This window comes from Grammomys surdaster, unplaced genomic scaffold, assembly GCF_004785775.1.
Source record: "Grammomys surdaster isolate TR1022 unplaced genomic scaffold, NIH_TR_1.0 126133, whole genome shotgun sequence".
Classification (NCBI taxonomy): domain Eukaryota; kingdom Metazoa; phylum Chordata; class Mammalia; order Rodentia; family Muridae; genus Grammomys; species Grammomys surdaster.
In genome coordinates, this window is record NW_021620941.1 from 3809808 (window position 1) to 3821569 (window position 11762).

The 11762-nt window shown below is 55.4% G+C and overlaps 1 protein-coding gene across 1 annotated transcript; it reads left to right on the forward strand.

Annotated features, from left to right (window-relative positions):
• The first annotated feature begins 1965 nt into the window (after positions 1–1965).
• Positions 1966–4633, forward strand: Ier5l (immediate early response 5 like). The gene has a single exon (XM_028757147.1). It carries the CDS (start codon positions 2169–2171, stop codon positions 3375–3377), a length of 1209 nt encoding a protein of 402 aa, XP_028612980.1. The 5' UTR covers positions 1966–2168; the 3' UTR covers positions 3378–4633.
• Positions 4634–11762: the final 7129 nt, after the last annotated feature.

Genomic DNA, 11762 nt, shown 5'->3' on the forward strand with positions numbered 1-11762 from the left:
GCACTTGGCAAAAATAAATAAATGGATGGATGGATGGATGGATGGGGCAGGGGTGTTAAATCATTCACTGGAAACTGGGCCGGAGGAAGTGCACTTGGCCCCACTGACATATTTCCAGGCACCTACAGAACTGGGTTCAAGTCCTGCCACCACTCTTTCAAGTCTCAAGTTTCTTCAGTAAATACTGGGAAGGGATAGCCCACATTGTGAGCTACAGACTCCTCCGATTCCAGCTCAGTCCTCCCAGCTGTGGGAGCATCTCACTCTCTTCCTGAACCTGTATGGTTCTGAGATAGGTACTCAGGAGGTATGCAGTTATGGCTGTATACCCCCAGGATTCAGGAGGGTACGTCCCCAGTGCCATATGGCCAATACGATGCCAGTTAAGTGTGCATGTTCTGAGCGCCACCCCCACCATGTAATCCTGATCTTTCTGAAGCAGGTAACAGTTACATGTTCCCGGACTGCACAGATGGAGTATTGTGCCTGAAGCCTGTGGTCGTGGACAAAGCCTCTTTAGAGCTAGTGTCTAAGTTTCCTCATCTGAAAACCTGAGCAAACTGTTCCCTGCTTTTGACACTTGCCAAAACTTAGAGAAACAATTGCTGAGTCCTTTCCTTGAGATAGCAGCCAAGGGACAGAGGTGCTGAGAGGGTCCAAAGACAGAAAGTTTCATTGGCGCCTCTACTCCCCAGCCCCATGGGTCCCATTTGCCATCATCATCTCTGTGGCTGATGCTCAACCTTCAAGGGCCCAGTCCTGGACTCTTCCTGGGACAATCTTCTGACTAAGTACTGAAAGGAACCTTGAACGCGGTAGATGGACACAGCTTCTGGCTGGCATCTTGGACACGTCCCCCAACATCTCCCCCCATGTGCCCTCTTACTCTCTTTAACTTTCTCAGTACAAAAAGAGACTCCCAGACATCTTCTCTCTTTTCTACCGTCTGTCCTCAATTGGTCGCTAGGTAACTCATACTAAGGACATAAAAATCGAGGAGTCCTTGGCCTGGGCACTCCTGGGGCTCAGGGTTGAGACCAAATCTTAACAGGCTGCTCCACTCAAGCAGGTCTCAGGCCTGGGCTCCAAGAACCTTAGAGAGAGGAATTCAGACCTTTTTGGTAAGAGATCCGAACTAGGCACTTAGTAAGGGCTTCTATTGTCATTGAAATTAAGTTAGAAAAGAAGAGGTCACCCAAAGGAGGAGGAAGCATGGGGCGGGTTCATAGCTCAAGACCCTACCCCCACCCTCACCCCCAATCCTGGCAGGCTCACGATCGAATTGTTTCTCTACTAGAAATCAAAATTCACAGGGTTTTGAGTTAAACAGAAGGGTAGGCCCTTCCCTGACCATTCCCAGAGGCCCCTGGGCTAACACATCAGGTAATCAGGCCCCAGACTCTCTCTTCCAAGAGGGTACCCTAGTTCCCAGGTGGGCCCCACCAGCAGCAGCTTTTCTCGGTAGGAGGCTCCGCTCGCCCAGGTTACCCCCGGCCGTGGCAGGTGGAAAGGAGGAGGCGCCGCGTGGCCAGCAGCGGGGAACCGCGCGCACCTGCGGCAGGTGAGGCCCAACCATGCGGAAGGGGGCGGAGCCATCTTCGCAGCGCTCAGGTGAGCCGACCCCCAGTTCGCAGGAGCCTGGTCCAGAGTAGCTAAGAGGTTCGACATGGCTCCTAAGAGGCAACCCAAAGCTCAGAGCGACTACCTCGGAGACTCCGAGTCCCACGAGGTGCCGCGGCCCCCGGAGAACATTCGAGGCAGCGGCGGCGTTGGAGGCCCGGGGTCCGTTCGTTATTTGAATAGCACAAAGGAACCGCCTTGGTCTGATTGGTCAGCCAAGTGGCCCCGGGGCGGGCAGCGGCTGTCAATCGGAAGGCTCTGCACGCTCCTATTGGCTAATCTACAGTGGGGCGGGGCGCTGCTGCCCAGCTAAATACTTGGGGCCGGGGCCGGCCGAGGCTCATTGCTTTGGCGCCGTCTGGGGAGCGTGAGCCTGCGGGTGGCGCGCAACGCATGGTGGCCACTTCTCTCCGAGTGTCGCCGACCCGCCGACCGGGGCTCCGTTCCCTGTGCCCGGCGCACCCGGGCGACCAACTGGAAACACACGCAAGCAGCAGCAATCGCAGCACCAGAGGCGGCTGTTCCGCCGCCCGCGTCTCCGCGGGAGCATGGAGTGCGCCCTGGACGCCCAGAGCCTGATCAGCATCTCCCTGCGCAAGATCCACAGCTCCCGGACCCAGCGCGGCGGCATCAAGCTGCACAAGAACCTCCTGGTGTCCTACGTGCTCCGCAACGCGCGCCAGCTCTACCTGAGCGAGCGCTACGCCGAGCTCTACCGGCGCCAGCAGCAGCAGCAACAGCAGCCGCCCCACCACCAGCACCTCGCTTACGCGGCGCCCGGAATGCCGGCCAGCGCGGCCGATTTCGGCCCGCTCCAACTTGGCGGCGGCGGAGACGCGGAGGCGCGCGAGCCGGTCGCCCGGCACCAGCTGCACCAGCTCCACCAGCTTCACCAGCTGCACCTCCAGCAGCAGCTGCACCAACACCAGCACCCGGCGCCCAGGGGCTGCACGGCGCCGGTAGCGGTGGCCGGGGCGCCCGCGGGCTGCGCGGGGGCGCTCTCGGAGCTGCCCGGGTGCGCTGCGCTCCATCCGCCTCACGGCGCGCCCCACCGCGGGCAGCACTTGGAGCCGCTGCAGCCGGGTCCTGCGCCGCTGCCGCCGCCCGCGCCTGCCGCTCTCTGCCCGCGGGACCCTCGCGTCCCGGCCGCTTGCTCTGCGCCCTCGGCGCCTCCCGGGGCTGCCCCTCCGACCGTCGCTGCCTCCTCTCCGCCCGCCTCTCCAGCCCCTTCCTCATCCCCTGGCTTCTACCGGGGCGCGTACCCGGCCCCCTTGGACTTCGGCGTGCACTGCAGCAGCCAGACCACGGTGCTGGACCTGGACACTCACGTGGTGACCACGGTAGAAAACGGCTACTTGCACCAGGACTGCTGCGCCTCCGCCCACTGCCCCTGCTGTGGCCAGGGCGCTCCGGGACCGGGTTTGGCGTCCGCCGCTGGTTGCAAGCGCAAGTATTACCCTGGCCAGGAGGAAGAGGACGACGACGAGGAGGACGCGGGCGACCTGGGAGCCGAGCCCCCGGGGGACACCCCGTTCGCCCCCTGTAAGCGCGCCCGCTTCGAGGACTTCTGCCCGGACTCGTCCCCGGACGCGTCCAACATCTCAAACTTGATCTCCATCTTTGGCTCCGGCTTCTCGGGGCTGGTGAGCCGACAGCCGGACTCCTCGGAGCAGCCGCCGCCGCTCAACGGGCAGCTGTGCGCCAAGCAGGCGCTCGCCAGCCTCGGCGCCTGGACTCGAGCCATTGTCGCCTTCTAGGGACCCCCGAGGGCATGGGGACCCTGGGCCCCGCAGGGCTGGGGCCAGACAAAGACTCGGCCAAGGGGCGATAGGGAGCGAGCGGGTCCTGGCCACTCGGGGCTGAGCTGGGGGGCGAGCAGAGGCTGATGTTTTATAAATTGTAAAATAAAAAAAAAATCTAAAAATCTTGGACTTTATTTTTGCAGAGAAAAAGCTCCTATTTAAGTATGCTTTGTGTTTCTCTTACTCTTTTCCCCCCTTTTTATTGTACTGATTGCAGTGGTGTTTAGCGAGGAGCCTGCCACGTGAGGCAGGGCTGCTGCCCAGAGGAGGTGCCTGGCCTCCGGGGGCGAGGCTGGGTGCCCGGGCGCGCCGGGGGCGCAACGTAGGAGGGCGCGGGGCCCAGGACGCCGATTCTAATCAGTTGTCAGAGCCGGGAAGCCCGACGTTCCGCTCTCCTGAGTGCCTCTCTGGGGTGAGGAACGGGTCTTGTGAAACCCTGAGCAAAAAAACAAAGGCAAACTATCTCCAAAAGGGACGTTTCGGTCACATTTCCTCTCTGGGGGCGGCCTCCAAAGTTCTCAAAATGAGAAGGCAGAAATGAAAACACTTCAACTTTTTTTTCTTTTCTTGCCGGGTTGGGCGTCTAGAACCCCTCCTCTCCCCGCCCCTCTGGCTCCGTCCTCCTCCCCCTCCTCCACCCGCCTCTCGGACTCGGGCGAGGGTGGGGGGGGACACCCTAACACTCTCAGCACAGTTGGGGAAGGGGTGGAGGGCGAGCAGGGCGAACTACATTTCCCATCATGCCCAGCACTGCGGTCCTCACTAAACAAAAAAGGAAGTCGATTCCTTCACCTGGATCCCCGGGGGAGGGAGGGGCCCGGACCGCCGACTGCGCTGGAGACTTTTCGCTTAGCTACTGGTCAGCTGTAGTGTTTATGAGCGCTTCTAAGTTACCTTGTCGTGCTTTAGCCTTCGGTCCCATCTCATGAAACCAGCATTGTTCCAGCCTGTGAGAACCCTGTCTGCGTCCTCAGCTCGATAGATTTTGTTTAACTTAAAAGCCTTTTGTTGTGAGAAGGTGAGGTTCGTTCGCCTAGTGCCCCTCTGGGTCTACGTTATTCAACACCCCAGGGACTCCAAAACAAGTTCCCAACCTCGCCTTCCTGGCCCTTCTTCCTTCTGTTTTTTGTGCATAATGAATTGTATCTCACCGGGTAAAACTGTTCAGGTTATTTGTTTAAATTTATAATCTTAATAAAAAGTCGACTGTAGAGTGTATGGTGGTTCTTTGCTTTCACATGGGCCTAGAGGTGAGAAAACACACACACAAATGCAAGCAAACTCCAGCTTTCCAGGGCTGTGGTGGGCCGGATCTGCCCACATCCGCAGGGCCAGGGTTGGGAGTCGGGAGTCGTGTGTGTGTGTGTGTGTGTGTGTGTGTGTGTGTGTGCGCGCGCGCGCGCGCGCGCGTGCTGTGAGGATGGAGCCAGGGTTGGGAGTCGGTATGTGTGCGTTCTGGGGATGGAAGCCAGTGCTACAGGTCTTCTACTCCCTACGCCCTCCTCACCAGCCGGTCTTGCCCCCTTGGGAACCCGCTGCCCCGGGGTCTCCAGCAGGAAGCTGAGCCAGCCTCCAACTTACTTCCCTACACCACCAGGGTTGCAAGGGCCTAGTTGGCCCCTAGTCCCTGCAGCAGGGAGACTTCTGGGCCACCCACACTCCCTGTCCCGCTCCTCCGACCGCACGTCCGCACGTCTCAAGCAAGCAACTTGGGGAAGTTTTTTCCTTTCCTTTTTCTTTCTTTTCTTTCTTTCTTTTTTTTTTTTTTAAAGTTGAGTTTGTTATCACTGCTCAGTGCCACTTGGTGGTGTGCTGGCGGCGTCTCCCTTCCTACTCGCGCCCCTCCCCTCTCTTCTGCTCCCTCCCGCCCGCCTCTCCTCCCTCTTCTGTGGATGGAGCAGGAAGGCTCCAGGCGCGCGCTCCCCTCTGACCACCTACGGAATGACCTCAGAGTGGGAGAATGTGCCAAGGCACCGATGGAAAGCTCGGGTTCTTCCCACTGGAACCAAATTCACATCTGGAGCTGCAGCTCCGGCCCCAGGGCACACCGGTGGTTCCAGCTTTGCTAAGGGGATAGGGAAGAAGAACCCGGGAGGCGTGGAGGGCGGTGGGGGTAGGATAAAACGGCAGCCTTTGCTGTTTTGGGGTAGCGTCTCTCGCAATGTCTCTCGTCTCTGGCTGCCTCCCTAAAGATTTCTCGCTCTCACTGGCTCGCCCCCGTGCTCCCCTTCTCTGCGCAAAAGCTGCCAGCCACTGGCCAGGCGACTCACGCCGCCCCACCCCATAAGCCTCGGTGGGCGAGAGGAGGCGCTGTCGCCCAGCGCCCCAAGCCCAAAGGAGAGGCGGATGCTATTCACTCTCAGGGGGCTGCTCGGCTCTGGATCTCGCTGTTGCGCGGGGCGAAGTTCTTGGGGACACTCCAAAATGCGGGGGGCGGGGAGGGGTCGCTAAAGTCCGCGATCCGGGTTGGGTAAGAGGGATGCTCTGGAGGTGTGAGTTACCGGGAAAAAAAAGACACCTTCACCTCACCACACACCCAAAGACTGTGCTCTCGGCCTCCCACGGGAAGAGACTGGAGCTAAGGAGGGGGTGCATCTTTCCCCCTCCCTGTTTCCCCCTGCAAGTGTAAGGAAATAGCTGTTGGATGCAGTTTTGAGTCAATCCAAGCCAGTTGCCACGGCTCCCCCTAGCGTCAGTTGGAAGGTGCTGCAGCGTGTGCGGATGGGAGTGGGCGAGGCGCAGCCGGGGGCGGCCGGGCTGCTGGGGGAGGCAACACAAGCACCCGTGGCCTAGCATCGGGTCCCCACCCATCCCTGGTCTGAACAGGGAACCTTGAGCCCGGAGCCTCCCCTCTCCAGGTCCGCGTGCAGGAGGGCACATGGTCGGACGCCTTTGTTGGGAGCGCAGAGCTGGGAACAGCGAGACTTCCAGTGAGGGGCTTGGGACCTTTACATCTGTCCTTGAGACCCGTGTGGCGAAGACCTGTAGGGGGTGTTTGGGTGTGAAATAAAAGCTCTAAGATCAGCAAGACTAGGATTCTCTCTCCGCTACCCGCCAGGTGTCCTGAGCTTTAGCTCAGGGTATTGGTTACATTGGGATCTGGTGAAATTGGGAGTGGGGGTGGGAGGGAGAATTCAAGGAGCTGCACAAGAGAGGACCCCCAGCCTCACTTATGTCTTCAGGGCCCAGGTACCCTGAGCAATGATACAAAGGGTTGAGGACTTGCTCCACAGGGGACACAGACATCCCCCTGAAATAAACAGCTGCTGGCCACAGAGACCTGATACTAAAGCCAGGCACTGTATTGAGGGTCTCCCTCCCTCCAACTGCCTCAGACACGTGAATCTCCAAGCATCCTTCTCGCCTCACCCCACTCACAGCCCCTGGAGCTTCCTGTGCAGCATACAGGGTGGCAGCCCAGAACTCCCCGGGAGAGACTGATGCTCCACAGACATACCGCCACAGAAACACTGGGGGAAGAGGTGGGGCTGTCTAGCCATGAGATTACTAGGCATGGGGTCACTGGTGTGGAATCGTCAGGTCCCCTCCAGCAAGACCAAGGTTGAAGGGGAACTAGAAGAGACTGAGGACTCCGCATGGTTGGCAGAAGGCGCTATCCAGAGAACAGAGGCTCAGCCATTGGTCATCCCCAGCTAATCCACTCTTCCCCAACATAAAACATACAACCCAAGGCAGGCTGCCTCTGATGCTGGGGAAAGGCTAAGCCAGTCTCTAGCTGTGCTTGGAGCTAGATGCCAGGGTGACAGCTATAGAGGCTCACAGAGCTTTGAGCTGCCCTCCAGAGCTGCTGGGGGTGCTCTAAACTCCGGGAGGACCACTGTGTGGAGAAACAGGATGCACACCAAGTGCTGTGTCTTACTGTCTCTGTCCACTGGGTGCCCATCTACAAAGTGTGCGCTGGTTGCTTGGCCTCAGGAAAGCTCTCTCGACACCACCAAAGCAATAAATAGCCAGAACAGCAAATGCCTCTGTGGATTACTAATTCCAACTTCCCACCCTTAGAGGTGGATCCAGCCGTTTGGAAATGAGAACGTTCATCCAAGGTCACCGCGTCTGAGAGACAGCCTCTACCTGGTGGAGCTCCCAGTCTGGTGAGGAGGGTATTTGGAACCTTATGACTAGAGCTGGATGTGGCTTAAATGGCCAGATCGAGAATTGACAACTGACTGTATTCTAGGCTACAGGACCCAGTCATGTCCCAGCAGGTTAGACGCACACATTCAGTGCTTCCTTCAACAGAGTACAGGACAAAGGCAGAGAAGACAGTGCAGTGTTTGTGATTCACCCTACCCAGGAATCTTCCACTCCTGAGGACAAGGCAGCTCTGGGCTCCCAGCTCACAAATTTGCTCCTGAGAGGGACCACCTTTTTGGCTTACTCAAAAAATCCCAGGGAGGCCAGGCAGTGGTGGCACACACCTTTAATCCCAGCACTTGGGAGGCAGAGGCAGACGGACTTCTGAGTTTGAGGCCAGCCTGGTCTACAGAGTGAGTTCCAGGACAGCCAGGGCTATACAGAGAAACCCTGTCTCATAAACAACAACAACAACAACAACAACAACAAAAATTCCAGGGAAAGCCTCTGAAAGCTCTGAAAGCTGTGGCCAAGTCTCACAGTGGTTGATGGCTGTCACTGGAAGCTCATGAGCAGAAAAGTCTTTTCTCAGAAAAGGGGGCACCTGGTAAATGCAGTGCAGAAGCTGCCTCCCAACTGGGGAGTGGGGGATGGGGTGCTGCACTCAGAGCTGAGGAGGGAATTTTCTGATGGATTTGGTAAGACCTGGGGCCTGTGTAGGGCCACTTGGGGACCTGGGTGACAAGAAATGGTCAACACAGCTCTGGAGAAGATGAGCTCTGCTCTTGGCATGGGACCATCTGGTACCCTCCTGATTAGCCACTCGGGAATGATCAAGGGCAGGAAAACTGCATGCCCAAGGCAGGGGATGGATTCTCCTAGAGGTCCCAGGGTAGCAGGCCCATAGGGGGCACTCCCAGGGAACAAAGGACAAGGACACTGCCTGCAAGGAAGCCATAGAGGGAACTCATGTATATCTTCTAGGACTTTAGATAGAATTGAAAGGGGCTTTGACAGGTAGCCAAGGATGTCAGCCAGCAGGCCAAAAAGCAGTGGGACACTCAAGGCCAACATGGCTTCCTGGAGGACATCTGGAACAGGTAGTATGATCTAGTCACCTGTTCAGATAAACAAGGCTGAATAGGTCCAAGACTTGAGACCACAGTAGGCAGGAAGGCTACAGACCACCTTGATCCTATGCACCCTCAGGTACACATCTCTGTAGTCCCTGAATTTCTACAATAAGCATGTTTTATATTTAGAAGAAAAAAAAAGAACACCGTACTGGGGTACGCAGGGGTAGCAGGCACGGACGTTGATGCACATGAGCTGCCCAGCAAAGAGGAGGGCATAGGCATGTCTGGTCCGCTGCGGCCTCCTGTGTGCTTTCCTCTTCTCACCCCTGCCCAGTCCTCTGTTACTGTTGAATGAAACATGAGCCAAGGATACAAGGCTGTGTCTGGGGTGTAGTCAGTGGAGAAGCACGGCACGCACAAGGCCCTGGGCTTGATCACTTGCTCTAGAAATAAACAAACAAATGGCTGGAGAGATGGCTCCTCAGTTCAAAGCACTTGCTACTCTTGCAGGGGACCTGGGTTTGGTTCCCACCACGATGACTCACAAACCATCTTTGACTCCTGTTCTATGAGATCTGATGCCCACTGCTGGCCTTTGTGTGTGGCAGGCATGCACACAGTGCACACACATGCATACAATCACACAATTCAAGAAATAAACAAATTGAGTCGGGTGGAGCTAGCCTATCTGAAACTATCTCAGGGAGTAGGAGGAAACCATTTAAAACATTTATTTCTGGCTAGGCAGTGGTGGCACACACCTTTAGTCTCAGCACTCTGAAGGCAGAGGAAGGCAGAGGCAGGCAGATCTCTGAGTTCCAGGCTAGCCAGGACTACACAGAGAAACGCTGTCATTAAAAAAAGAAAGAAAGAAAGAGAGAGACAGAAAGAGAGAGAAAGAAAGGAAGGAAAGAGGGAGGGAGGGAGGGAGGAAGGAAGGAAGGAAGGAAGGAAAGAAAGAAAGGAAAAAGAAGAAAAAATACAAATATATATATATGTATGTATGTATATGTATATGTATATATGTAAATATTTCTAGCCAGGCATAGAAGCCTTTAATTCCAACACTTGGGAGGCAGAGGCAGTAGAATCTTTGTTGAGTTAAAGTCTACCTTGGTCTACCTAGAAAGTTCTCAGGACAACCAGGGCTACACAGTGAGACTCTGTCTCAAAAAAAAAAAAGTTAAAAAAATTATTTCTTAGAGCTGGAGTGGCTGGAGTGGTGGCTTAGCAGTCAAGAGCACACATTGCTCTTGCAGAAGACCTAGGTTTAGTTCCCAGCACACAGGTGGTGACTCACAACCATCTGCAACTGAGGTTCCAGAGGACCTTCACTGTTACTGAACATACATGGTGCACACACGCACACACACACACGCGCGCACACACACGCACACACACAAACAAAACATTTTTGTGCACGAGTGTTTTACCTGCATCACGTGTGCCTGGTGCCCATGGAGGCCAGAAGAGGACATTGTACACCTCCATCTCCTCCCTCCCCCAACCCCAAATTGTTTAAGAATAAGTAAAACAAACCTACAAATTTATCTTGTGGTAAGATCATGGAGCCTCTACAGAAGCCCTGTGTGTCTGTATAGCACATGAGCATGCAGAAGCCTGAGGCTGGCACTAAGTGTCTTCATCAGCTGTTCTTCACCATACTTCTGGAGACAGGAAAGAGGGTAGCCTCCCCGCCCCCTGGAGCTGGCCTCATCCACTGATAAGGCTGACTTGTTACTGAGCTGCAGAAATCCATTGTCTGCCCCACCCCACCCCACAGTGCTGGGGTGACAGACTGAGTACCCAAAACTTACATAGGTGCTGGGATCCGGAATTAGGTTCTGTTCACAGCAGACACTTTCCTAGTGGAGCCATGTCCCCAGCTACAGGAGGGACCCTCCTCATTGTCCCTCTGAGCCCATCCCAGCTGCTAGCTGCCAGGAGGGCACTGGGGCAGGTGTTGGGGAACACGGCAGAGGCTATGAGGGAACCACTAAGCTGAGTAGGAGGGATTATTGACCAGGTGTCTAAAGACTCAGGGAAGATTCTGGCAAAGCCAAATATCTATCTACCTTGGCACCTAGGAGTCGCTTCCCCTAACCGATCCATGTCTGTAAAGCTATGGAGGGAGGAGAAAGGTCCCAGGCAGTTTTGACCCTGATGCTCCAGAAGTCAGAAAAATAACTACAGCTCCTGACTTCCTGATGACTTAAGGCCTTGTGCTCACTGAGAGTTAGAAGCACACAGGCAGAAACAGCACATCACAAAGATACCTCTCCCGGAGCATGGTCAGCTGCCTGTAACACTCAATTAATGAACATTCATTCATTCAAGTGTTTCTTGGACACCCACATCTGCCAGGCACTGGACTAGGAACCAGCCATGAGGCAGATAGTTGAAGGTTCTGCCTCAGAGGACCTGGCGTCTAGTGGAGGAGACTGAAGACAAGGAGTAAACAAAGGAACTGTTAAGCAAGTGTTACAGCAAAGTAAAATCAGAGCTTTGGGCTGGTTGGAGGAGGAGGATCACAATGTTTGGTGACCTGAGAAAATGTCTGAAAGCCAAGCAGATGATCAGCCGGAACTGGACAGGCTGCCTGCCTGCCATCAGCAATTAATCGCCAACCCGAGAGATCTGACGAGGACAAGGTTATTCTTCATTATTTTTATTTATGTACTTATGTGTATGTATGCACATGCTGAGAAACGCATGCAGAAATCACCGGACAACTGGAAGAAGCAGGTTCTCTCCCTCCACCGTGTGCATCCTGGAGACCAAACTCAAATTGTCAAGACTTTACCAGACGAGTTATCCAGATATACTCAAGGTTTATTTGTTGACTATGCAAAGTCTAGCTAAGTCAGACATCTCTCACAGAGACTCCGTGTTTCAACTGCTTCTATTTCCACACTGCCACAGCCACAGTGGCTGAAAATGAAAGTAGAGTCCTGCGTAGGCTCTGTACACCTCAGCCTGACAATGACTCACCTCACCAACACTCCTAGTCATTGGTCAGAATTTGTCTTGTGTCTCTGCCTATCCCAGAGAAATAGAGATGCAGAGTTTGTGGTTAGCACTAGGAATCTCTATCGTATCAGCAGATGGTGGAAGGGCATGCAAGGCTGGAGTGACAGAGAGGAAAAAGACGACCCTCGGGGCTGCACTG